Below are 27,509 nucleotides of genomic sequence, written 5' to 3'. Positions count from 1 at the left end.
TGTTTCAGTCAGTTGCATAAATTTAAGATTAGGCATTTAAGGGACTCATTTGCTTTTCTAATTATTCTTGTCAAAATAAAAAAAAATTTAAAAAATTAAAAAACATCTTTGAGAAGTCCCTGGGTCAGAGAATCCACTGGGGGTGGGGTGGGGGACTTGTTTTTGGTAAGTTAGCAGAAAATAATGTCCTTTTAAAACTGGCTTTGCTTCCTTTTTGGACCTTATGTTATTGCTTATTAGGAGTATTTCTTAATAAGCCCCAAACCCCTTTTCCTTTCAGTCTCCTGTTCAGGATCCTTTGGCTGTTAAACTTACTTAAATAAACTGTTTATCCATTAGCATCTTAGCATGGTATGAAGCTTATAGAAACCTGCTACAGAATTTCTCTTTGGGGACATTTACTTTGATATTTTTCTCACATTAATTGCTTTATTATTGTATATATTTATGGTGACCACCTCTCAGTGCAGTCAGCCTCTGGTTGCTAGTTAAGGAAGTTAGAACTGGTAATACTGGACACAGGCAGATCCAAAAGAGATGGGAGTGGGGAGAGGGGGGACTTGTACTTCAGCTGGTTGGCTTGAGATGCCTGTCTAAAACATACTGTCTGCACGCAGTGATTGCTAGAACATACTGTCTGCACGCAGTGATTGCTTAGTCCTCACAGAGGCATCCCTTTGCATATGTTTGGTTCTCAAAACATTGTCTTAAATCAACTTTGTATTCATTTGACTTATTTGTGTCAAGTTTTAAAAATAACTTTTTCTAACCAATTTAACCAGTCACAGTAACGTGTAATTGTCACATTTTATTATGCTAACTTGTCTTTTGTGTTTTTTAAGAGCACTGAATAAATTAGTAGTTATTAACCATCCGTTATTGGCGTTCTGATCAGATTGAAGAGTGGAGTGGGTGTGAATATGTGGGTGTGAAAAGAGCTTATTCCTGCCGTGTGGAATAAGAGGGACTCCACTTACTCCACCTTGAGTAAACCCTCTCAGTGTCACAGCTCCAGAGTTTATTGTATTTCGCTGTTGATGGTTTAGACCACCAAACACTCCACACTTTGAAGTGGTCTGTTTCCTGGCTCAAGATATATACTTGTAGTAATGTCTAAGTAATAGAAAAATGCTGTTGTGTCTCTCTAAGCCATGCTCCTTTTCAGAATTTGTTGAAAATGTTAGCACAGAAAGCCATTTCATTACTGTAGGATTTTCTTTTATATTGCATGTAGTTCTGTGGAATCAAGGTTTGTTTTCTAAACATCAAGTTGGAGTATAATTTTTAAGTGGTTTTTAAGACTTGAATGAGGCTGGGAGTTATGGCCTGCATTTGTAATCCAGTACTTGGGAGGTGGAGGCAGGAGAATCAGGAATCTAAGGTCAGCTTTGTCTACACAATGAGTCCCTTGTGGGTCCCCATCTCTTAAAAGAAAAGAGAGAGAGGCAGAGCTTTAATACGTTTTGAAAATGAGGTTTCTGTGAAGTTTGACTTACAAACTTAATGTTCCTCCTGGAATGACTAGAATTTTTGTGCTCCTCTGTGGTTCCTCCTCCATTGCTTTACTTGACCCTTCACAGTGTGCTAAAGTAAAACTGACCACCTAAGTTTTCTGTTCTCTCAGCTGTGTTCTGCATTACCTCTAACATTGCTTAAGCACTCTGACTTCTGCAGATCTGCTCAGGTGTGCGATGCCCCTTTGATCTGTGGAGTCCTCGAGGGTGAGTGCAGTGCTAAGGCAAAATTTTCTATTAGCTAATAGTCAGAATTTTGCATCGGGCATGGGTCTTGAAGCTGCTTGCTTTTACCGTCAAGTATTTGGGGATAATCTAATAACAGGACCGTTCAGACTACACCTGAGGAGGCAGAGGCTAGCTCAGAAGCATGCCTAGCATGTGCGGGGTGCTGGGTTCAATCTCCAGCTCTTTAAAAAAAAAAAAAAAGTCAAAACTATTTGAAGAATTGCCGTTATTGGCAAGGTTCACTGCCTCACTGGAAAAGAAAGGCCGTGTTGTGTGTTCTTATCCTGAAAACATTCACCCAGATAGAAAGAAGCTCTGCATACCAGGAAACCCAACAGGACTGCGTCTCATGGGGACTCTAGTTAGGACCAGAGTTATTTCCAGCACACAAACCAAAAAAGATAGGAGGTATGAATGACCCAGGGAAGAAGGATGCCGAGGAGAAGTGCATTGTGGTAAAGACGGAAGGATTATATTTTCCCCTTCCGGGCAAGTGTTGTTAGTTTATCCCCATTGCTCTGTCCCTTTGGAAGCTGCTAGAGGCCTGAGTTTTAAAGTGGTGGGAGCTATTGTTTACAGGCTTTGGGGGCTGAAGGCTAGGGATGTTTTTCTTTTCAGTAATTTTGGTTCTTTCTTCATTTGTTTCCTTTTTTGGCTGAAGAATGGGCTACTGCTGCCTGCCTTGTCATCTTTATGTGCTGTTTACACATGGCCTTTACCGAAGAAGCCGTTACCACAGCTGATTTATCTTTTATTGCAAGTGCCCATTTAAAAGCGATTTTGAAAGTAAATGTTGTTTTGTTAATTACCAGGTTGATGTTCCTACTGGTTATTATACAATCAAGGAAAACACTGACATTTATAGTTTTTCAAAATATTTTTCATGTTAACATATACTGATATATGTTGGGTTTTTTTTAAAGCCTTTTCATGGGGCAGTTAAAGCATTCTTTCCTGAGACATGAAACTTTGCCCCCCCCCTTTTTTTTTAAAGAAAAGAATGTAGAGACAGCACTCGCAGTTAACAGATATCAGGGTTGGGGTTGACGGTTTTTTCCCCTTGCATGTTGCAGAACATCTGGGAATATTGCAATGTTGCTAATACATGTGACTGTAATATTTATTGTTCACTCTAGCTAAGGACCAGGAGCTGGACTCTTCTGCTGGTGTCTTCCTTCTGTGCTTAGCAAGATAACTGAGATTCTTGCTGGCTCTGGGGGCCTTTACAGTGCAGTGCACTACATTTCTAACTGGGTTTGCAAATCAAGGGTAATGTCCTTTTGGAGGTATTGTGTCTGTGTGAGCCTTATGCTCCCAATCCTATGGCCACCTCTGCCACACCCCTTTCTTATAAACTTGTCTGTAGGGCTGGGGAGATGGCTCAGTGGTTAAGAGCACTGGCTGCTTTTCCAGAGGTCCTGAGTTCAACTCCCAGCAACCACATGGTGGCTCACAACCATCTGTAATGGGATCTGATGCCCACTTCTGGAGTGTCTAAAGACAGTGGCAGCGAACTTGTATTAAATTAAAAAACAACAACAACAAAACAAAACAAAAATAACAACTGAGCAGTGGTGGCACATGCCTTTAATCCCAGCACTTGGGAGGCAGGGACAGGCAGATTTCTGAGTTCGAGGCCAGCCTGGTCTACAGAGTGAGTTCCAGGACAGCCAGAGCTATACAGAGAAACCCTGTTTCGAAAAAAAATATCTTAGAAAGGCTTTCCAAAATGTGTTTTTACTGTTATCTCTTACTTTAGACTTTTAGGCACAACTGTGGCTGTTTCTATAGTCTCTTCAAATGTGTGAGTCTTTCCAAAGTAACCTAAAAGAAAAGACTAGATCGGATTTAATGCGTGGCAGCAGATACCTAACACTTAGAGCAAGCTCCCAGTGCTACCTGAGAAATGTTGAAGATACAATTTCATTGAACATGTAGAAAGCCTTTGGTGGGGCGGGGATTTGTTTTTTTCCACAAAATATATTGAATCTGATGCTTAGCATGCACCGTGAACTTTTTGGGAGGTAATGGAGTTGTATTTTTAAGATAGGATCTCACATATTCCAGGACCTCAAACTCAATATATAACCAAGGGTAGCCTTAACTCTTGGTCTCTTGTGTCTGCCTCAGAAGCTATTATCTTTATATCTTTTTTAAATGAGATTGAATCTTCAAATGATTTTCCTGTTCAACTAAATGGTTTCTAATATTTTCTAATAGACTTTCTTTGTGTGTGTGTGTGTGTGTGTGTGTTTCATTCTGTTGTTATGTAGTCCTGGATAGCCTGGAACTCACTATATTCACTGTGTAGGCCAGCAGGCTGGCTTGGACTCACTAAGCTCTGCCTGTCTATATTAAGTGTGGGATTAGAGGTCTGTACCCCCATACCTGGGTCTTCTTATATCCTTGAAACCAACGTATTGCCATTGTGCCTTATACAGGTATCTGGTTTGTTATTGTAGCCTGCTTCTTCCTTGAGTCTTCCAACAGTCCAGATAAGCAACAGCTAAATCAACAAATACCTCAGAGTCACATAAAGCCTCAATTTTGCCTTTCGCTGTGGATGGTTTAGACATAGCCATATGTCAAGTCGTATTTCTGGCAAGATCCCTTCGTAGTCTCTAGGCTAATTTGGTATCATGCAGTTGTGCAGTATTATATAATACCATGGCCTATGCTGATGGTCATGGCCAAAGGCAACAGCGTTGTCAGTTAGAATTCTTCACGGACATTAGCTGCCAAATTATGGGTTTCTCTTGTCATGAGACTTTATATCCCCTGGCCAGTCTTGTGTCTTTTCAAATGTCTTAGGTTTAAAAATGTAACGTCAGCCACTAAAATATGTCCTTCGATGAGTTCTTTGGACAGTCATGTGCTTCTCCAGATTCGGCTGTTGTGATGGCCGTTCTTCTTAGCATAGTTGGACATGTGTGTTCGTCTGCTCAGAATCTGCCTAGCTCTGTGGGAAGAGAGGAGCCTCAGAACCAGGGACAGAGCTGAATCTAAACCCTAGTTCTAACTTGCTTAAGCTTTCTGTTCCTCCATTTATAAAACCAGGATAGTGATTATATCAAGTGAGATAACAAAGAATTAAATGAGGGACTAGGGAGCTAGTCTAGTGGACCCCAGAAACCAAGTAAAAATGCTAGGTGTGGTGGCACATGCTTAATCCCAGTGCTAGAGAGATGGAGACAGGAGGATCCCAAGGCTCGCTCACCCACCAGAAATTAGCACACTCCACACCAGTGAAAACCTTGCTCTCTTAAAACAAAACAAAACAAAACAAACAAAAAAATAGGTGGTGCTTAAGTGAAGCTAGTAAATGTGAAAACAGAGACAATTGGCTAGGGTAAGTATTCCAAAATGAAATTGGCCTGGGTTAGTGAGGTGACTCTCAGTAAAGGTGCTGAGCCCAACCGCCAGAGTCCAGCCCTGGGACGCACATGGTGGAAGGAGAGGATTGGCTTCCACAAGTTGTCCTCTGACCTCCATATATGCAGGTGCACACCCACACACATGTACACAATTGCATAAGAAAGCACAGATACAGACTCAGACCTTGTCCGCTAGACAGATGGTGCTACCATATATCAGCAGAGAAGCTGGGCAGCAACATAGGAAGGTGAAGTGGGCATGCATGGTACATTCCTTCTAAGGCAGATAGAGGATGTCCAGTGAATAGTTGTCTATGTTGCCCGCAAGATCAGACAGTGGCACCAGCCAGAGAGGTTGACCTGGTCTTAGAATGTGGCACGTGGCTGACCAAGCCAATCGCTGCCGGTCTTCCCTCTATTTATGACAGCTCATGCGTGCAAGGTGCTGTGAGTACTTATGAAGTTGGCATATTACTCTCATTACAGTTTGAACCTTTGGTCTTTTCTATATTTACTTTAAGGGGAGGAAAATCAATCTGTTTAATTGTTGCCAAGCCTAATGACCTCAGTTTAGTCCCCACGGCCTTTGAGTGGGGAGGAAGAACCATCAGTCCTGCCCAGGGGCATATAAAACAAAACAAAATCAAAAAGATTTCATTAAACTACACAATGTTTAATGAACAAATAACTTCTTGATGGCAGTCTGTCTGTCGCATCATTTCTGCGGACTGACACAAAGCTGGCCTGCCAGGTATGTTGCATGCCTATAATACCAGTACTTGGGAAGGTGAATCACAAGTTCAAGGCCAGCCAGGGACACATAATGACACTGTTCTTTAAAAAGTAAAAAGCAAACACCAACAAAGTTGACCATTGTTTGGTTGTCAGATCAGCTAGCCTTCCAGTTGTAGGAAAGTTATGTAGAGAAGTTTTGCTACTCCCCCGCGTGTGAATGGGCTTAGTACTTCCCAGAGCTGGGGTGGGTGCACATCGGGAGAAGGCCCATTTGTGAGCTATTTTTTGCTCAACTCTTTAGGGTGAAAAATTCCAAAAGTTTGTGGGATAAGGGTGCTAGAAAGTAATTCAGTGTGTTCATAGCGATGACAAACCAGTTCTGTGTCCTCTAGGCCGAGACATCAGAGCTGCCCTGCTGATTGGTTGAATTATGTGAAGGGTTGGGACCTTAGAATTGAAAAGTGTTTTCATAGATGTTATTCTACTTGATCCTAAGACCTCTACAAGCCCAGCTAAATGGTAGTCTCGTTTTAAATACGAGGAAACTCACGTGGTATTTAGCCAATATATGTTAGGTGTCTGATCTGTGGAGAACTAGATTCCCAACCCCCCAGCTCTCTTGCATGCCCTATATAATATGGATAACGGGCTGGTGAAAGACTCCTTGTCTGATTCAGCATGGGCCTGTTCCAGACACGCTTCAGCTGCCTGTTTTAAGATGACTCGGGAATTTTATGTTCATCACAAAATGGGCTGGCTTACAGGGAAAGAGCAGGGATTTTAAATATATGTGGATAGACAGATGGTAGGTAGCTAGATGATTGATGATTGATTGACTGACTGATAACTGACTGACTTGAAATGTGCCAGCTGGTGCAAGCTGTGTATTTTCTCTAGGAACACCTTTCTAAAAGATCCCCTTTCCCACATAGCATGTGAAGCAGTAAAATGACCTTTCTTGGATTTGAGACCTGAGTGCTCTTAACTCCCATACAGGGAAGCATCTCCTCATAACAGCCGGAATCAATACTGCTGAAGATTGCTAGAAAGTCAAGCTAAAAGTGAAATGAATGTCTGGTGAATTTTAAGTTCATATTAGTTTATATATGTGAATGCTTAACTTTTCATGATGAACTGCTTCAGAACTATAGATTTTAAAAATAATGTAGTAAAAGCTAAATAAATATGTACATATATGTGTATGTATATGTGTGTGCATATATATATATATGTGTGTATATGTATTATGTATGTATGTATGTATACATTCCCATCCCATGTCCCATGAGGAGAGGCATGTGGCCTGAGAAGACTGTCCTGGGCTTTCCTCCCTCTGTGGCTGGCATGTTGGGCAGTTCGTCTGTGAAGAAGCGTGGCGGCTGCTGCTCATTTCCCTTCCCCGGGCATCAGGCATGACATCAGGATCAGGTCTGCAGCCCTGTATGTGACATGGGCTCTACTCCTGTCTCCCTGCTGACAGAAACTTAAAGCTTAGATTCATCTTAGGGACCAAGGTGATGTATACAGTGTGGAGACAGGAGAACTCATCAAGAACATGTTTTGATGAACTCCCAAGTTACATTGTCTTTTGCATAATTGAGCCAGCGAGAAGGAGTGACAGTACCTCCTTTAGGTGTGAACATAGATGCTGTATTTCTAGGGCTGTAGGCAGATGAACGTGCATAGTAATGTGAGGTGCACTAAAGTTGTTCTCCTATTGACCGGGGTCCAGAAAGAGATCCAACAAAGTTGGAACTGCTTAAGCTCCTGACTCCTGTATGAATAGTTGTTCTTTTGACCATCTTTGGAGCTAAGAGACTTGGTGGTATTAACATTAATACGTTTGAGACTTCCTGACCATCCTTGCTGAGTCTCAGTTTCACTCTGATTTCTCCACTTACCCCTGATCTTGCTTTGTGTGTGTCATTCATTTGTAGAGTATAAATGGCATTCGAACAGAGGAGGTGGCTACCATGACAAAAGGGCCACCCACCTACCCTGCCTCTGAATGGGAGTGCCCCAAGCAGTCAGTAGTTCCTAGTCAGAGCCTGATGACCACCCCGCCGGAGTCGCCACAGAGCTTTGGTTCTGGCTCCCTCTCCATAAACAGCAAGGAGGCGGAAGAGAAGGAGCAGGGGGCAGCTGGCTATCTTGATGCTGAAGAGATGCCAACAGGCCCAAGTGGGGAATGTTTAGGAGTGGAGGAACAGGCCAGTGCATTAAGTTTCCCAGTAACTCCGGCTTCCTGCCAGCTGCAACTCGGTGGGAAAAAGGCAGACAATAGCGAAGAGCTGGGTGCAGCCGCAGAGACCTTTGAGACCCAGATCGGGTCCCTTCTTGACTCTCCTGTGGGTAACCAGTTCCCCACCCTCATTCGAAGTTTCCAGGTAGTAACCGCTTTGACAATGCAGAGCTAATGACACTCTTTGGGAGAGGGCCGGCCTCTGGTGGAGGAGGTGAGGCGGCAGTGGTGGTAAAGGTGCTGTTCTCAGAGTCACAGTTAAAAGCTGAAGCCCTTGTTGGCATAAAGAAACTCAGTCAGAGGAATTAACTCTGACTAGTCTCATTTTCTCTTATAATGACTTAATAAAACTCTTAGGAATAAACTCCAGCTATTTACCTTGGAGCAGCTGGTGTAAATTGGTTCCTCTCTCCATTCTCAAGGCTGAGCTATGGTGAGAGATGAAATACTCCTCTGGGGAGGAGCCTTCAGATTCCTAAGACCATGCTCAAGAATTTTCCAATACTCCTCACTGACATGTGACCGCTGTTGTCCAGTCCACCACTTCCACTGCCTCCTCATGGGGTTCCGTGATCACGGGCACTAACTTCTGCACTAAGGTGAATGGCCGCTTAGGGTGATGGATATCCTGGGAAGGTGAATAGATAAGCAAAAAGGGCTGTGGTGTTCCACTAATGTTCATTCTTTCAGAATTCTGAAATTAATCACCAGGTGGTGGGAAAACTGATTTTTTTTTTCTTTCTGGTTTTCCAAATACTGTTTCTTCTCGGTAAATCCAAAGTGAACGTCTGACATTGATTTGAAAGAAGTTAATGAATTCCAAGGAAATGTGTTCCAGGACTTCTGCTGCTCCATATACATTTGTACTTAGTGGGGAAATGTGCCTGGTTTTCTTAATTATAATGTCCAGTCACAAGGACAAATAGAAGTGATTTCTATTTGGCAAATAATTTTATATTTAAATTCTGAAGGTTGGTCTGAAGTGTTTTATATCGCCGGTCATAAAGTGTCTGGCGTTATAATTTTCCATTAAGCTTTTGGAAGTGGCTGCAGTAATACCTCTTTCCATGCCCTTCTCAAGATGTGGCACCCTGTCAGGGCTTTTGGGGAATCGTGTCCTTTGGAGAGTGACTCCAACCTTTGCTTGATTCAAGCTAATGCTTTGATCAGATCAGGGTCAGAAGGTTCAGCTCTCCACAGCCCACAGGAAGATTGGCCAACTCTGTTTCTTTACTGTCTACAGCCTCCTCTGGTAAAGACTCAAACTGTCACCATCTCAGATACTGCCAATGCTGTGAAAAGTGAAATCCCAACCAAAGATGTCCCCATTGTCCACACTGAGACCAAGACCATCACCTACGAAGCTGCCCAGGTAAGACACTGTCTGCTGCTTCCAAGCAAAGACTGGACAGCTCAACTGATAGGCGTACTCATCTAGCATGAGCGGAGTCTGGGTTCAACCCGAAACACATAAAACTAGATCTAGTTTGGGCTGGGAAATGGTTCAGTTGGTAAAGTACTTGCCTCACAAGTATGGAGACCTGACTTTGGACCTCCAGATTCTTTAGATGGAAGCTTGTAGGTCCACTAGTCTGCCCTATGTGTCAGGGAGAGGCCATATCTCAAAGAAAAGATGAAAAACACCTGAGGACTGATATCTGTCAGTTGTCCTCTGGCCTGTGAAGCAGCGCCTGTTTGTGTGCATAGACACATAGAAACAGTTAAAATATAAAAACTGGGTGTGCTGGTGCACACCTATAATGCCAGCGCTTTGGATATAGAGGCAGATGGATCAGGATTCTCAATTACATTGTGAGTTTGAGGCCAGCCTGGGCTACATGAGACCCTGTCTCAAAATAATTTATCTTAAAAAGTAAATCAGTGCCAAATGTCAGTGGAATAACATTGTACTTGACATGTATGAGATCCCAGCACCAGAGAACAAAAGAAATCACCGCTAATCTGTCCTCTTGTGCCCATCCATCCAAGTCATTTGGGAAAGTTATTCTAGTGTGATGCAAACATGAACTTTGGCTCAGATAAACCTGTGCTTTGGTCTTGCTCCTCTGTTTCCTAACTTGGACAAGTCATTAAGCCTTGGCCAGCCCTGCTAATGGTGTTACTTTCCGTGTCTTGGTCTTATTGTGAGGGTTTAAAATTTTTTAAAAATCTTTTATTTCCTAACTACAGTGAAACTTTATCGATAATTTTGGGTAATTTGAATGTATCAGAGTTGTATTCTGTTGAATTTTTTTTTTTGTCACAGACAGCAAGAAGTTAATACTAAGATGGGCTTTTAATTCACTTCTACCGCAGATGTTTATTGAGCTTTTATGTATTAAGTCAAAGTGGTGTAAGGGTAGACAGTCTCTATCCTCTAGGGAACGTTCTGGAAGGAGAGAAGGGTAAAACACAGCAGCCCATAGCGGAATCCTCACATGGAGGGTGGAGGCAGATGGTTGGGGGTTCGAGACCCTCCCTGGGCTAGCCTGAAAGACCTTGAATGGAAAAGTTAACAAGCAAAAATGAAAAAGGAGAGGAACCTACATAAGCACACATCAGGTACTAGACAGCTCTATGACGAAACTCAGATGGGATAAAGAGGTAATTCAAGGGGCTGGGACTGCAGCTCACGGGTAGAGCACAGTGCAGAGGGGCAGCGGGGCAGCTCTGGCTCAGCCCTGAAGATCTATCTCTTCAGACAGTCTGCACATCACCATGAGCCACATGATGCTTTACTCTCAGGAGGCTTGGAGTGTGTGCTTTGCAGTTTGACACAGCATTGTATCCCCTAAGAGGAGTAACTGCTTGATAGATAATCCTAGACCAGCAGCCACCAGCCTCTCCATCACTGGCTCTGATGCGGCACAGGATGGCATCCCGCTGCAGAATGTGCAGGAAGTTTAGGTGAAACGGTTCTGCAGAGCACTGGCATCTCCATGGTGCTCAGTCAGTGTCTGTACGCTCCTCCCCTCTCTCTGTATGATCTAGAGTGTGGGGTTAATTTGGTGAGTGACAAGTTCCTTCGAGGTTCTGGGTGGTGGGTAATAAAGTAGCATCATTAAAGCAATGGCCTTTTTAAGATGATTCCCAGAGCTGCATGTTGACTGTATTAAAGTAGGGACAGGCCTGGAGACAGGGTTATGACCAGGGCAGATCTGGGGAGATGTTCATAGGGACAGAAGTAAGTATAGCCTTAGGAAGTGAAGGGAAAGACCTGTCAGTCAAGAGAGACAGAGAAAAGCTATCCAGTAGGCCTTGGCATTAGAGGTGATGGAAGAAGAAGGAAAGAAAAACAGTGTTCGGATTGTACATCTGGTTAGCCTGAGGATTCGGAAAAGAATGACTTACATATGCAAAGGAATGCATGCTTTCAATTGTCCCTGCCTTGGAAGCAACCTAAATGGCCTTCAGTGGTGGGGGTTGGTTAAATAAGTCATGGGGCGTCCTGTTGAGGAACTTCGTGTGGCTGCTGCTGGGGACCAGACTTCACACTAAATGTGTGAGTGAGCAACATGGCCAAACGGTAAAATGAATTGTTTTAATCTGAGTGCATAGAGTGAATTAGCCTGCCAGCTGTATTTCCTCACCCTTGCTAGTCCCCAGTAACCACATAGAGAAACCGTGATTTATTTCAGGCTGCACCCCACTAGCTGGGTAGTTAAATGATCTACTTTCACCTCCCATGCTAATCTGGCTACCTCCCAGCCCTGCCCCATGATACCTGCAGTTTAATATTGTTCTAGCTCTTTCTGCTTCAGAAGTTTCTTCCCATGGCTTCTTCTCTAACACTCTCTTCCTGGCTCCAATCTGAATTCCTCTCCCTCCTGCTGGTGGAAGTTTCCACCCTATTCTCTTCTGCCCAGCCACTGGGTGATCAGCATTTATTGGCAAGGCAGAGAATAAATGGTAAGAATTATTTACACAAACTTGAGACAGGAGATTCTTGGTATAAGCATTACAGTGCTGTGTCTGGATTGAAACAAGGTATGAGGGCAGAGAAATCAGCATTTGAATAACACGGGTAAACTTTACATGGCACATGAAAACATCATGCCCACACCAAACATGGGAATCATATTCTCTTTTGTTCGTGGGCAGAAAGGGGGGGGGTGCATACATTCTCCTTGGACAGATAATTTAAAGTGAAGGGCTGAGGAGATGGCCTCATTGGCAAAGTGCTTGCTGTACAAGTGTGAAGACCTGAGTTCAGATCCCGCCTCCCATGGAAGAAGCCAGGTATGGGGCAAGCACCTGCGACCTCAGTGCTGGTGGGCGGGGTCAGGAGAGAGGGGTCAGGGCGATCCCTGGAGCTCATTGTCCAGCCAAACTATAAATTCATGAGCTCCAGGTTCAGTGAGAGATCCCAATTCAAAACTAAGTTAGAAGCCAGGCGTGGTGGTGCATACCCTTAACCCCAGCGCTTGGGAGGCAGAGATAGGTGGATCTCTGAGTTCAAAGCCATTCTGGTCTACAGAGGGAGTTCATGAACAGCCAGGGCTACACAGAGAAACCCTGTCTCAAAAACAAGCAAGACTGGAACTGATCCTGCTTGGCAATGAGAGGGAAGCTCACTGAACACCCTTACACGTCATGTTGAAGTGTTAAAACTTTGTAGCATATACAGTAAAATTTTGGTGGGGCCAAGCTTGGCAGTACAGGTTTATAACCCAGCTGTTCTTGAGGGCTTAGGGTTATGAGTTCAAGACCAACCCAGGCTACTGAGACCCTATGAAGATTTTTTTTTTAAATGCAGGGTAGTAGGGCTCAGTCAGTTGTGGGCTGCCTCACCTGCATGAAGCCTGAGTTCCACCCTCAGGGCCTTATAAGACAGGCATCCTGTTAGCTGTGGAGGCAGGACGGCCAGAAATGTGTACTGTCTCTGTCTCTCCCACCCCTTCCGGCTTCTCACACACACGATGCTTCCTAATTACTGTAGACCATGACCAGCCTCCTGAGTGTTTATGTTTTGGTCCTGGGCAGGAACTCCAGCTTAGTGATTTTACCATTAATTATTTTCTTACAAGCGGGCTTCACACCCACTCAGCACATACTGGGTTCTGAGAGTAGGAACCTGCTTCTCAAGCTTATACGACAAGTGCTTTACCTGAGGAGTCATCTCCCAGGCCTCAAGGCCACAGTTCTTTTCATTTCACTTTTTGATGGACACCTGAGGTATATCTAGAGTTGGGCAAATGTGACTAGACCTCTGTGAGCACTCACTTACGTGTCTCTGTAGATGTTTTATTTGAATAAACACCTAAGAATGAAATGGCTGGCTTACAGGACAAGTGGATGTGTATAGGTGACCATCGGTACTGTGATGCCTTAAGGGAGTATTGGTGAGAGGGTGCAGGAAAGGAGACCGGTGAGAGAGGGGTGGATAGCTGGAAGTGGGCAGCCATGACAGGGCCTCCCTTTGCTCCTCCAGAGACGGACAGAAGAGACTGCAGGGTGGGCAGCAGGTGGAAACAGTCACAGCCCCGGGCTCAGGGCCTGCCTCCCTGGCATGAAATTGAATAGCCTTTTGTCTGGCTGCCTTTTTCAAGGCAGGGACTCGCTCTGTAGACCAGGCTGGTCTCAAACTCACAGAGATCCGCCTTCCTCTGCCTCCTGAGTGCTGGGATTAAAGGTGTGTGCCACCACTGCCCGGCTGCTGATTTGTACTCCTACAAGAAGCACTTCCACTTCTGTGAGGAAGTGAGGAAACAGATCTTGTTTGACAGGACCTTGAGTTCAAGTCCAGCCATGACTACATAGGTAGTTATAAGCCAGCGTGAACTACTTGGAGCCCAGACTGTAAGTTGTCTCCATAGCTGGGAAACTCCGATTCTAGCCTTCAAACAAATTTCTTGCCCATTCTGTGTCATTTTGAACACCTGTCAGCTTATAGGACCTTGGACAAACCAACCTCCCCGAAGGCCAGTTCTCCTGACTACACAGAGAATCAAACAGCCTCTACCTCGGGTGCCTCAGATGTGAGGCAGCATTCGCACAGCGTGCTTGGCACATAGTAGGAGGTGTAAAGTACACATGTGTCTGAGTCGTCTGTAGATAAATGGTCTCAGCAGAAGACACTAGTGGGCCAGCCACCAATGCATGGTGTGAAGGTTGGAACCTGGCCTCTGCCAGCACTCCTCCCCTTCCTAGATTTGTTTGTCCAGATGAAACGTGGCCCTGCTCATAAGTGAAATAAAGCCAGTCATAGTGTTCCACACCTGTGGCCTAAATTATTCAGGAACTGAGGCAGGAGAGTTACGTGAGCCTCGGGAGTCAAGGCTAGCCTGAGCAACATAGCGGAGACCATGTGTTTTAAAAACTGAAGTTGACAACACTGCTCATTCTGGCTGTTTACATAAAGAGGAGGAGGGGTGATTTACTTTTGTCTGGTGTGGTGACCATTCTCTGTCATGCGGTACCCTTTATAGAGATAGTGTCTGTGTCCATTCTCTTGAACCCCTGACACCAGGGCCCAGTGTTTCAGGTCTGCTAACTAGCAAGCACACCCCTGAGGTGAGCTATGTCTTCCTCCCGTTTCCTTCTGTCTTGGCCATGGAGGTCTGCTTGCCTCTGCTGGCCACATGTCCGCTGATAACGATTGCCCTGGCCCTGCCACCATTCTTTAGCTTCCTGTTAACATCGTTTCTTAGTTAATCATAACCAGCAGCTTAGTCCTTGTTTGAGCCTGTTTTGAAGCCTGGCATTTAAAATATCCACAAGGAGGAGCCCTTAAAATAACAATCTCTAAAGCCTACCATGCATGTACCCCGCTTTATCATGGGTGGGCACTTTCTGCCTTGCATGGTCAGTTCCTGACTCAGTTGGAAGTGAACTGTTCCCTCACTGACAAGTGTGAGATTCCTATTCCACACTCACACGTCAGCCAGAGCTGGTCAGTGCCTCTCCTGCCTCCATAGTTTCAAGTTTTCTGACTGGGGGAGAGAGGTGCTGATGCTTCCGAGACCCTTTGTGAACTGCACCGTGTTGCCCCTGTGTCGCTGGAGTCACCCTTGAAGCTGCCACACTCCTGCCTCTTTCAGATCCACGCCAGTGACTGACCTAGAGCTGACCAGGTCGTACTCATCACCATGTTGGGGTATAGGGAGGGCGCTCAGGAGGCCTGGCTGTCCTAGAATTTATAAACCATACTGGCCTTGGACTCAGGCCTGCCCGCCTCTGCCTCCCAAGTTCTGGAATCAAATGTGTGTGCCAGTGCACTGACTTTATTCAACTTGTTTTGTGTTTGTTTGTTTCAAGACAGGGTCTCACTATGTAGCTCTGGCTGGCTGTCATAGGGTTTGGAATTGGAGTTACAGATGCTTATAAGCTGTTATGTAGGTGCTAGGGAGGAGGACCCTATCAGACCTAGGTCCTCTGGAAGAGCAGCCAGTGTTCCTAACCACTGAGCCATCTCTCCAGCCCCATTCATCCAGCTTTTTAAGCCACAGTCTTGTTCCCAGAAGACTGGAGCTGCTTACCCAGTGAGAGGCACTGTAAGGGTTAGATTTTGAAGCAGAATACAGCTGAAGAGCCATTTTAAACCTGGGGGTTTGACCCCCAGGCCTCCTGAGGGGCCTGATGACTTGTCCTTTCTTCTGCAGACTGAGGACAGCAATGGGGACTTAGACCCTGGAGTCTTGCTGACAGCTCAGACCATCACATCTGAGACCACAAGCAGTACCACCACGACACAGATTACCAAGGTAACGGAGCTGCCAGTGGCCTGCCGAGCTTGGTGCTGTACCCTAGGGGGGACCTATATAAGCAAAGGCTCTCAGCTCCATCCCCATTGCATTGCTACTCAAAGCATCACAGGTGGAAAGATGCCGTCCCCAGAATACACCTGGGAAAGGCACATAGTCATTTTCATCACACATCTGTCTTGCTGTGGAGGATGGGGGTATAGTTTGGTGGCAAGCATGTACCTACCATGCACACACAGGCTGTGGGTTCCATCCCCAACATGCAATCACACACACACACACACACACACACACATGTGCGCGCACAGGGATTATTGATATGATACAATATCAATAGCCCAGGCTGACCTGGAACTCATGAGTACTACCTTAGGCTAAGAAGTACTGGGGTAGCCAGGCAGTGGTGACACACGCCTTTAATCCCAGCACTCAGACTCATAGGCAGGCGGATTTCTGAGTTCGAGGCCAGCCTGGTGTACAGTCAGTTCCAGGCCAGGGCTACACAGAGAAACCCTGTCGAAACACCCCCCCCCCCCAAAAAAAAAAGTACTGGGATTATAGGTGTGTACCACCACACCTGGCCTGCAATCTGTTATAAGAAGTTTAGAGAAAAAGAAAACAAAATTTGGCTAGGCTTTGTCATAAATAGGAGGTCCCTATTTATGTGTTCCTGCTGTGTTCCTATCCTAAAAACAATCAAGTAAAAATATAAGAACAACGTGGCATGCCGCTGTTCTTGCTGGGTGTTTGTAGTTTTGGAAAAAAGAAAAAAGCAGGTAAATAACAAATTGTGAGCTGGGGGGTGGGGGGTGGCGCACGCCTGTAATCCCAGCACTCTGGGAGGCAGAGGCAGGCGGATTTCTGAGTTTGAGGCCAGCCTGGTCTACAGAGTGAGTTCCAGGACAGCCAGGGCTACACAGAGAAACCCTGTCTCAAAAAACAAAATCCAAAAACAAAACAAAACAAAATTGTGTCTTTTTATTCTTGTACTACAGTGTCTAGCAGACCAAGGTCTGGGAGCAGGACGCTCCTTTTGGCAGGCTATGCCCAGTGCTGAGGTGTGGGAAAAACTGTCCTGGTCAGTGCCAGCACTGGGGTACTCAGCCTGGGCTACATCCTCAAATAACAAACAAACAAAACTTGTTGGTCAGGAGCTTTTAGAACCGTGTGGGCTGTCTTGCTCTTCTTCCTGCTGAACGGCTCTCACCGGGCGGTTTCCTTTGGTTACAGACTGTAAAAGGTGGGATTTCCGAGACCCGGATCGAGAAGAGAATTGTGATCACAGGAGATGCGGATATCGACCATGATCAGGTGGGAATGTGGTGGGGCCTCGTGGGCACAGCTATCTTAGCTCTTGAGGGGGAAAACAGGGGACCTCAAAACATGGAAGCCTGGGGGCGGGGCTCTTAGTGGGGTAGATAGGCATGGTGACTGAGGCAGGAAGTTCACCACAGCCAGCCTGAGCTACACTGGGACCCTGTCTCAAATAACAAGAAGTGTGTGTGTGTGTGTGTGTGTGTGTGTGTGTGTGTGTGTGTGTGTGTGGTGGTGGTGGTGTTGTGGCTATGGTTCAGGGGTGATGGATGCACAGAGGCAAAGGGGAGGTGCTGTCCTCTGCTGCTGAGTGCTTTAGTAGCTGAGCCAGTTACAGGGGGAGAGAGCTGGAGGGGGTGAGACACCAGGAGATGTAGGACTCATTCTTTGTCCTGGATCTGTCTCCAACTTGCTATGTGACCTTGGGTAGATCACTTTACATCTGATAGTCTCCTCTCTAAAAAAGAGTGGCTTGATCCAGATAATTCCTGGGCCCTTCTGGGTGCTAAAATTCTATGTTTTTATGTTAATTAGGTGCTAATTGTGTGCTATAGGCAATTAGAAAATAATAAGGTCAGAGTTAATGTTCCTAGTTCTCTGCTGGGTGCTGCAGAGAGGGGGTGGAAGAGGTTGTGGAGGGGGTAGGCCTGCGGCTGGCCTCTGCTGATGTGCCTGAGAACAGGAGGAGGCTGGAGGGCTGAGCTAACTCACTGCTGTGGACACTGTGCTCAAGGTCCCAGAAGAAGGCTGGAGGCCCAGGTCGGGTCGTGTAGCCCATGTGCTGAGCTCAGTGGGTCCTCATTACTATCAGCCACAACCTGTGGTTTGAACCCTGCTGTGTGTTGTCGTGATCTCACAGCAAGAGCTGTGGGGAGAAGGTCTTTAGAGCAGACAGGCCTGAACCCTGCCTCTGCCCCTGATCTGTCCTATGCACTTTTTTTTTTTAAAGATTTATTTATTTATTATATGTAAGTACACTGTAGCTGTTTTCAGACACCGGAAGAGGGCCTCAGATCTCTTTTCGGGTGGTTGTGAGCCACCATGTGGTTGCTGGGATTTGAACTCATGACCTTTGGAAGAGCAGTCGGTGCTCTTACCCACTGAGCCATCTCTCCAGCCCTGTCCTATGCACTTTTGAGCGACTCTGAGCAGTAACCTTATTCTGTAAGATGAAGATCAGCATGGGTCAGAGTTGGCATAATGATACTTGATGGCTCAGAGACAGCTCAAGCCCCTTGTCTCTTCTAGGAACCCAAGGCTCTGGCTTCAGGGGAAGTGTTTTAGGAAGGACTGTTGAGGAAAGCAGCTGGCTTGTGGGCTTTCCTAGAAGGAGGCGGGGCCTCCAGGGAGAGGGCTTGAGCTGGGCCTGCATTGTGGCAGCTGTGTCCAGGGAGAGGAGCGGGGCCAGCAGAGACAGCAGGTCCTGTGGAAGTCTAGATGCCAGAAGTTGTCTCCCTCTGGTCCTGGCTGGAAATTGTTCTTAGGAACCATTAGCTCTAACAGGATACTAGTATGGCGGTGTCACTTCCTGCTGTGGCTGTCCCTCTGTGTTCTGTAGCTGTTCCAGGGGCTCAGACCAGCACCCTGGAACCTAATGGACTATGTGAAAGAAGAGGCTTAGATTCAAAAGCCCGGTTGCCCTTCCATTTGAGAAGCAGCTTGACGTCGTGTTGTGTGCAGCTTCCTTGTTTATAGAGTGGACACAGCACAGTCCTACTCCCTCTGTTGTGAAGGTTATGGAAATGAATGTCTTAGGCTGGTACCTCGCATGTCGTAGGTCAGCCTGTCTGTGCCTTCCTTCCACTGGTGCCAAAGACACTTCTTCCTTTTTAAAACCTGTGTTTCCTGGCCTGACAACCCCGTTCCTGTGTTGAACGGTTTGTGCGCTAGATTCCACATGTGAACAGAACTTCTCCCTCCTGAAGTTGCCCGTTTTTCTGAAGAGGACCTCTGCCTTTCCCTGCTTCTGTGGTCTGAGTCCGCAGGATAGGCTCAGACAGGACAAGGCACTGGTCCCCTTGGGCTGGGTTGTGTGCCACCCCAGGTTCCTTTCAACAGCCAGTTGCTCTCTGCCTGATGAGCGCTGCCTATGTCACAGGTCCTTGTTCAAGCCATCAAGGAGGCCAAGGAGCAGCACCCAGACATGTCAGTGACCAAGGTGGTTGTCCACCAGGAGACCGAGATCTCTGAGGAGTGAGCTCAGGTAGGGGCGTTCCTTCAGGGGTGGGGAGTGCCCCCATCTCAGCCAGGGAGAGTTCTAAGGAACTCTGGACACTTGGGGAGCTCCTGCCCTCAAGAGATGCCTCTCCTGGAACTCAGCAGAGCAAAGGCATAGGCTGTTGCTAACTGTGTGGCTCCAGCCAGAGCAGTCTCGTCATGTATGTCCTGCCTTGGTGGTGCTAGCAGCACTGTCCCCACCTCTGGAGTCCCTGCCTTGTTATTCTGCCCTTGGCAACTCCAGAACCAAGCAGGCTGGAGAACAGAGCTGAGGGGAGCAGGACGAGGCTTCTAGCAGAACTCATCGAGGGGGAGGGGCGGAAGGAAGTGTGGAGCTCTAGGGGTCAGACCAGAGAGCTGGGACACAGGGAGAAACACATGTCTAAAGGGAACTCAGGGCTGGGCAGCCAGTGCAGTGTCACTGCACAGCCAGGAGAGCCTCCTTTGCAGGGGGTTTAAACCCGTGTTTTTTCTTCACCCCAGGGACTGTCCTGCCCCATCCCCACCTGACCCCATCCAAGAGAAGCCAGCATGTGATAAAGGAGCCAGCCTGCAGCAGACTTCAGACTTTGAAGACTGTTCCACACCACAGAAAACCAACTTCATTTTCTACTCAGAATTTATACCAAGAGACTCTTCTAGATGCCGCAGATGTTCTCTATATTGTGATACAGAAACTGTCAACTTTTCACTCTGTGAACTGTTTTTAAGACACTTTGATGTTTTTACGGGGTGGTTGGTGACCTCTCAACCTAGCCTCTCCTCACTCATTTTCATCACAAACCGTGACAGGATCCACAGACGTCAGGACCCTCCAGAGACCCGTCAGCTGTTAGAGGACAGAGCCAGCTCAGTGGGCCCCCTGCTCCTCCCCCAGCCTCATGCCCGTGGATGACACAAAAACTTCATGCACCAGTGAATGCGGAACAGGGCAAGTGCCCTGGTCATAGACCCCAGAAACATGACTTCCCACTGCAGGGTGTCTGAGAGCCCTCCGCCGAGCACGTGATGTCACCTCATCTGTTTGGAGCTTCCTTAGGTCAAAGACACCAATTGCTTTCCATAGAGCTGATACTGTGAATGTGTGACTGCATCTGTGGCCTTCACCTCCCCAGCTGCCCTGTCCCTCGTTGGAAACAGCAGTTTCTGCGGAAACAGCAGCTTCGGCGGAAACAGCAGCTTCTTCATCGAGTGCTCCCTAGCTCCCACCTCAGGAGACCAGAACTCATGGAAAAATTAGGCACTTTTGGCTAAAAGTGCCAATGGAACATTTTTAGTTGTAGTTTGGAGAAGAAAAGTTAATGAGGTTTTAAAAATCAGGTCTTGTCGTTCTGGGAGCTTGCTTCACCCAGGGGAGGGGCACCTTTACCTCAGTCATATCCTGTCAGGAGTGCTTCCAGCCCCAGCCTGGGCCCCTCCCACTGGGCGTGTTAAGGGACAGTGCTCAGGGAAGTGGTGCATTCTAGAACCTTTCTGTGACAGGCCTGAGGGCACCCTCTGGGACTGGGGTCTTTCCCATCTCCTGGTGACCATCCCTGGTCAGGGTGGGCACGAGCCAGCTCTGCTCACCCTCACTCACTGCCTGTCGGGCTTTGAGAGCTTGATTTTATGGTGGGTTTTGGATTTAGTGTCCTTTTTCCTTTTTTAAGGTTTTGGAAAGAGAGCCTGATATCCCCAATTGGTAGTGAGAATTTGGGGACCTTCCCCCCCACCCCCCCCCCCCCCCCCCCCCCCAAACATGGCCTCTGTAATCTTCCAGCTAACTTCCTATAAACACCTGCCTGGAAGATTAGTAGAATCCTAATTCTAGGCTGGAATGAACTTTCCGAGGCCTGACGGCGGGTCCCGGGCAGCCATGGCGGGCCTGAAGGGTCGTGAGCAGGGGCAGAGCGGGAAGCCACAGCAGCCTCCGGCTGAATGCTCGCCCTTCATCTGAACTCAGCAACTTTGAACTGGTTTTGAGTGTGCAGTTTTCTTTTAGCTGTCATGAGACCGTTACCAATGGCAGCTTGCTTTACGGAGGGGAGCCCAGATGGGAGAGGGACAGGCTTGGTTCCGTTCTCAGAAGTGAACTGCAGACTGGGACTGAGCCACAGAAGGCTGGGCTGCAGGGGTGGATTAGCACGGGCTCTAGCTGCCACCAGCTCTGAAAAGGAGCAGCAGCAGGAGCCTGCCCACTGGCACTGCGCCATCCCACTCAGGACCTCATACCCGGGTACCTGAACTCTGCCCCTCTGCTGCCGCCTGTCTGGAAATTGGACCAGAATTCTGATGTCCCTCCAGCTCCTCCCCCTCCTTTGCTGGCTCTGGCAACAGATCCTGGGATATGGTAATTGTTTGGATTTTCTTTCTTTCTGCAGTTGTGTGTGTGTGAAGAACAGGCTCTGTCCAGGTAGAAGGAGTGAGGGGGGAGGGGAGTCCCATCTCCAGGGTCAGAGACTTGGCAGGACTTTTCCCAAAGTGACTCAGGCACACCACAGTAACAATTCCAACTGCAGTTTTATTTTTACTTCAGAAGTAGATTTCCTTCAAACCACATGAGATCTCTGCCACCCACCCACAAAGCAAGCCCTATATTCCTAAGCCAAGGGCCCAAGGAGGCTGACTCCGGGGCCCTCCCCCAGGCCAGCGGAGTTCTGGGGGATGGATTCTGGGGTCTGGGGGCCCTGGCCCATTTTGAGAAATGGAGCTGTTGCTAAGGTCTGGCCAGCACCCCCACTGTTCATGGGAAATATCAGCCCCAGGCTGTTTGTTTTTACAAATCTCTCTCAGATATATTATTTTCATGACAAAAAAATGAAGGAGCTTTGTAAATTTTTTAAAAATTATGAATCATATCAAGTAGTTGTTTACATTTGACAAAATAGGAACTATGCCGGCAGAGTCCAACCGAAAAACCCCTTAGGTGAGATAGGCAGTACCTGGGCCTGCTGTCTGCGCCTTTCGTAGTGACAGATGTGGCTGTAGTGTTTAGGTAAGTGTTTGGTCTTGCTTCTTGTATGGCATTTTTCAATAAACTTAAAAAAAAAAACAAAACCTGACTGTGAGGATTGATCAACTTTTAAAGTTCTCTTCTAGCAAAAGTGTGGAGAAATTAAACCTGGGAAGGGAGACTGAAAGGGAAGTGTCGGCCCCTGTACAGTGAGCCGCCCACACTGGCCAGGGTACAGTAGGACGGACGTGCTGAGACCTGGTGGGCACCTCTGGCAGCTGGGGGAACTGCGGCACAGGGGCACGGGCAGACAGACCTGTCTCCAGGGGAGCAGTTTGATCCCAGGGTCAGGGCTTTGGCAGTAGTTAGCCCTGCCAGGACAGAGCCGGCTTAGCTGAGGGAAGAACTGACCTGAGGTGGTGGCAGTTAGAGGTGCAGTCACTGCCCAGACAGCTGCAGAAGGTCTCATTCACCTCACTGCCCACCTTCCCCCGTGGTCCCATTTCCATCACGACCGCCATCTTGGAGCCTGTCTCGGCCTGAGACATCCCAACCTATCACTGCTGTTTGCCAAAGTACCCCGGGCATCTCAGGATGCTGTTGGCCTACCCAGCAGCCCTTCAGGTGCCGCTCCTGGGCTAAGGCCACACGGGCTGAAGAAATTCCTGAGGCTGAATCATGCTGGTGTCCACATTAACACACGCCCCCGGAGCACTGCTACACATGCAGGTAGGAGCCTTAGCGGCTGCTGCCACCACATAGCATCCATCCTAGCCTCGGAGGTGACTGGAGCAGCTACTGGGCACTGGACTTCTGGTGTCCCAGTCCCATGGTCCACACTGGTAGCCTCACAGCAGGTTATACCTTGCACCTCAGACCCGGGCCCCCAAATCCCCTCCTAATTTAGCATAGCCCCCCAAACTGAGTCGGTCCAGCCGTGGCCAGCTTCGGTGGGCACAGTCCCGAGCTGCTGGAGCCCCCAGAAGAAGCTCCCCCAGGCCCAGGTCCAGAGACTTGGAGTGCTCAATGCAGGAACCAGAGGGCTGCACCGTGATAATCACATGTCCAGTCTGAGTCCGAGGGCCCCAGGGTGGTGGCAGCCCCGGGCCCTTCAACGGGTAGCTGTGGAGCAGGGCAGGCAGCCCCGAGCGAGGGTTGGCAGGTTCGGACCGTAGGCTGCGCACCGACGGGACGGGCGAGGGGCCCCTCCTCGGGGCCAGGTCCCAAGTCTCGGGTTCTGCGACGGCGCCCGGGGACCCATGCGCGGGACTGGGCAGCAGCGCGTCCCAGCCAGGGCCGTCGGGCGGCCGCAGCGCCTGCGCCCTCAGCACGCCCCGGCGGAGACGCCGGGTCTCCAGGTCGCGGTTCTCGTAGAGCAACGTGTTGGCACAGATGAACACGAACAGGCCGACACCCATGATTACCGGGCCCAGCAGCCGCAGGCGCTCGTGCGGCCCGTGCGCGCGGCCGGTCCTCGGGCCGTGGGCGTGGGAGGCGCGGCCGGGCCAGTAGCCCGCCACGGCGATGCCCATGCCCACCAGCACCACGAGCGCGCCCAGCGCCGCGAACGCCCCCGACGGCGAGCGCAGCCGCAGCCGCGCCCGCACCCGCAGCGGCTCTGGCGGGGAGCGCGGCCGCCGGCGCCGGCCCAAGCGGCGGCCCAGGCGCGAGACGCGGCCCTCGGGGCTCCTGCGCGCGCCGCCGTCTCCGGGGCTCCCGGCCGTCATCGCACGGTCGTCCTGGCGCTCTGCGGGGACGAGCAGAGAGGCAGACTCTGACCCGACGGGCCGCGCTCCGGGGGAGGGATGCGCGGGGCCGCCTCGGCCGGCCGCTTGGAGATCCTTGGCGGCCACCCCCGGATTTTCCTGGGGCCGCAAGGCAGGGAGCCGCCCCCGCTCGGGTTTTCCGCAGCGGAGCTGGGAGCCAGCGTTGGCCGGGCCCGCGGGCGGTGCGCAGGGAGGGGGCTGCGGGGCTCGGGTGCAGCCGGGGCTGCGGGGCTCCTGCAGCCTGCGCGCGCTCCGCTCGCCCGCCCGCCCGCCCGCGCGGGCCCCCCTTGCGATCGCGGCCGGGGTAAGTACCTCCCGGGCTCGACCCCACCCCCCCGCACGTGGCAGCCCCGAAGTAACCAGGGGAGGGGGTGCTCGGATCGCCCGGGGCTGCGGGGCTCGCGCGCGCGCGCCCCACCTCCCCCCTACTGCGCTTTACATACCGCAGCGAGGGCCGGCGGAGGTGTCTCTGACTCCGGCTTCTCCTTGCTCGCCCCCTCCTTGCAGACTTCCTCAGCCAGCACTGGAGCTGCAGCAGGAGAGACTTGAGCTAGACTCTGGGAAAAACCGCTCTGGCCGAGACCAGCCAGTCAGAGCAGAGGAGGCAGCGGCGGACTTTGTCCAGAATTCTTCTCCACTCCTCCAGAAGAGGCCTCCCCCTCCCCCACGGCCGGGCTTGGAGGCAGGGGACTGCCAGTGCGGGACGCAGGTCCTCGCCGGACGGACTCTCCTCCTGGATCGCTCGCCGGCCCAGGCAAGGCTGTTCCCAGATTGCGGTGTTTCCGATTCGGGCTCCCGGGGATGAATCATCCCCCCTTTCCCGCCGCCTGGCCTCTTTTCCAGCCTCCTCCGCCCGAGGCCTCCGTGGGCCGAGTCCGGGCCAGAGCAGCACCGCCCCGGGGTCGGGGCTGCACGCTGGAGCCGCTCCAGGAGGCCGTGCACCGTGGTCCCGGCGCCGGGAGGCCGCGGGTAGCGGGGTCCGAGCGTCCGATCTCGGCCTCCGGGATCCCGGGGAGAAGCCGCAGCGGCCCCCGTCCCGGGCCTAGCACCGAGCGACCCTCGCCCGAGGCCCTGCAGGCCCGGCCTGGACCCCCGCGCCCTCGCCGCGCCCCGGACCGGCTGCAGAAAGGGCGCGGGGTGGCTGAGCCCCGCCCCGGACCCCGCGACCCGCCTCCGCCCGCGCCCTCGACGGAGAGGCGCCCGGCCCGGCCCCGCCGACGGCCCCGCTCGCTCCGCCGGGCGTGCGGCCAGTTTCCATGATGCGGACGCGGCCCGGGAGCCCCCGCCTGGGATTGATTAGCCCGCGGCCCGTGCTAATGAGAGCCGGCTGTGCGCGCGGCCCTCGCCCCTCTGGCCCCAGAGATCGGCATCCCCCGGCCGCAGAGCCTCCCAAGTCGATCTGGAGAAGGAGCCCCTGCCCCACCGACGCCTCGCATTCCCTCTACTCTCGAGGGCTGACGCCGGAGACCTCTGCGGTTGTTGACTCCCTGTCACTGCCGGGCCTGTGTGTGGATCCCCTGCCTTCCGGGTGTCCCTCCCACTACGGAGACCACAAGCCCGGGACACAAGCTTCCCTCTCAGCAGCCTGGGTCTCCTGATCGGTCCCTGAACCCAAACCTCCACTGGCGAGGTCCACACTCACCGCCAGAGCACACTCGGGTCCTCAGGCCCCACCTCCCCTCCTCATCCAGAATCAGCCAGCTCGTCCCTGTGGTCACTGCCTCTCTAGGCCACTCCAGTTCTTAAGAGTCCCTGTAGTCTGTCAGCCGCCTGTCCCTGCTAACTGGTCTGCAAACGTCACGAGAGCACCATTCCACTGTGAATCTGCCCCTGCTGAAAACCGTCTACCGCTCCCTGGTGCTGTCCAGATAGTTTCAGAGCCGTTGTGGTTGGGTTTGAGCACGAGCATGGCCCTGACTTTCTCACCTGGCCCGTGTGACTGAAACTGCCTGGGTCCCCAAGTCCCTCTGAGCTCTGGCTCCAAGGCTCAGCCAGTTCCTGGCTTTTCTGTCAGGAAAACCTCTGCCTTTCCACTCAGAGCCTTGGGTCCTCGCTTCAGCCCCTGGCCAGGTCTTCCCTCCCCTGTCCTCTCTACAAGCGGCTGAGTTGAGAATGCTCTTGCGGATTGCCCTGGTTCCGGGGCCCTGGCCAGCATTGAGGTCTGAGGCCCAAGGCTGGTTCTGACTTGCTCCTTTCTGGAGCCTTGTGCTTGGAGGACTGTGTGTCCTAGCTGGCCCTCCATGCTGGAGAGACATGTGTGAGGCCTGTGACTTCCTCCACCCACTCCTGTTCTCCACTCCTACCCCTACCCCACCCCACCCCACCCCCGGGCCCTGGAGGAGGGAGGAAGGAGAGAGGGGAAGAGGAGAATACACCTAAGCTCTCTGTGACTCAGTTTCCCGATAAGAACAAATAACACAGTGTGTTCCCAGAGTTGAAATGACCGCACACATGTCGAACACCTGACTTTCCATCAGCCTGCGGTCCTCTGACTATTGCTTCAGGCGCTGGGCTGGGCTGTGAAGGCAGCGGTGACCCCAGGTCCCTTTCCCTGGTATAAAGCCCTGGCTCTGGTTCTCTCTGAGAGCTTAGACAAAGTGTGACAAGCTGAGAGATAGGAAACCAGGAGCGGCAGGCAGGCCACCGTCCGCAGGCCTCCCCTGCAGAGGGACCTCCCAGCCTGGGGGTGGGGGTGGGGGCTCATCCTGTCTCTGCAGATGTGTGGCTGGCCAGTGGCCTCTGTGCTGGGACAGTGCTAACTCCCAGGCAGTCTGGACCTCATTCCATTCTGCCCTGGCCTCTGTGTGACCTAAACACCCGATTTCCCTTCTGAACTGGGAGGAGCCTGGATGGATGGGGTAGAAGCCAGAAATATGACACTGTCACCCTGAGGCCATCGTGGGGGAGGGTACAGTCTCTCTCTCTCTCTCTCTCTCTCTCTCAAACACACAGGCAGACAGACAGAGATAGAGCGAGAGAACTGTTAGGCAGGCACAATCCTACCACGCACAGGGCCTGGAATCCTCATCTCTCTTTAAACCAGGAGGGCGTGCGCTGCCTGAGCCATCTCTAGAGGAGACAGCTGGTGGCAGTGTGGTCTGTACACCCTGTCCCTAGTGACTTCAACCTAGAGGTGCATCAGCTCAGTCAGCTAAGATTTTAAAGTTGTCGCCTGGGCGGTGGTGGCGCACGCCTGTAATCCCAGCACTCTGGGAGGCAGAGGCGGGCAGATCTCTGAGTTCGAGGCCAGCCTGGTCTACAGAGTGAGTTCCAGGACAGCCAGGGCTACACAGAGAAACCCTGTGTAAAAAAAAAAAAAAACCAAACAAATAAATAAATAAATAAATAATTTTTTAAAAAAAGGATTTTAGCGTTGTCCAAAGGGCAGAGTGTGTGGTTCTGCTCCATCCTAGCAGAATGGCAGGGCAGGGCTGGGCCGGGAGCAGCTTAGTGAGCCACAAGGCAAGCCCAGACTCCCAACGCC

General features: G+C 50.2%; 2 protein-coding genes across 20 annotated transcripts in view; one reads left to right on the top strand and one right to left on the bottom strand.

Annotated features, from left to right (window-relative positions):
- The window catches only part of Epb41 (erythrocyte membrane protein band 4.1), a 151,004-nt gene extending 128,641 nt beyond the window's left edge, over positions 1 to 22,363 (top strand). For 6 of the 19 annotated variants that reach the window (XM_052177554.1, XM_052177548.1, XM_052177549.1 and 3 more), the window contains 6 exons: positions 7,789 to 8,238; positions 9,337 to 9,465; positions 15,665 to 15,796; positions 17,027 to 17,107; positions 19,209 to 19,313; positions 19,811 to 22,363. In XM_052177554.1, the coding sequence (XP_052033514.1) occupies positions 7,789 to 8,238; positions 9,337 to 9,465; positions 15,665 to 15,796; positions 17,027 to 17,107; positions 19,209 to 19,307 (891 nt within the window). In that variant the 3' untranslated portion in view covers positions 19,308 to 19,313; positions 19,811 to 22,363. The remainder of the gene's footprint in view (positions 1 to 7,788; positions 8,239 to 9,336; positions 9,466 to 15,664; positions 15,797 to 17,026; positions 17,108 to 19,208; positions 19,314 to 19,810) is intronic. The other 13 variants (XM_052177561.1, XM_052177556.1, XM_052177555.1 and 10 more) reach the window with 5 other exon arrangements.
- Tmem200b (transmembrane protein 200B) lies at positions 21,035 to 25,749 on the bottom strand. The gene is made up of 3 exons (XM_052177584.1): positions 25,668 to 25,749; positions 24,469 to 24,554; positions 21,035 to 24,006 (listed from the first exon to the last, which is right to left on the bottom strand). Exon 3 carries the CDS (start codon positions 23,984 to 23,986, stop codon positions 23,132 to 23,134), a length of 855 nt encoding a protein of 284 aa, XP_052033544.1. The 5' UTR covers positions 23,987 to 24,006; positions 24,469 to 24,554; positions 25,668 to 25,749; the 3' UTR covers positions 21,035 to 23,131.
- Between the last annotated feature and the right edge of the window lie 1,760 nt (positions 25,750 to 27,509).

This window comes from Apodemus sylvaticus, chromosome 3 (genome assembly GCF_947179515.1).
Source record: "Apodemus sylvaticus chromosome 3, mApoSyl1.1, whole genome shotgun sequence".
NCBI lineage: Eukaryota > Metazoa > Chordata > Mammalia > Rodentia > Muridae > Apodemus > Apodemus sylvaticus.
Note: the sequence above shows the minus strand (reverse complement) of the source record. Positions and strands in the feature narration are given on the sequence as shown.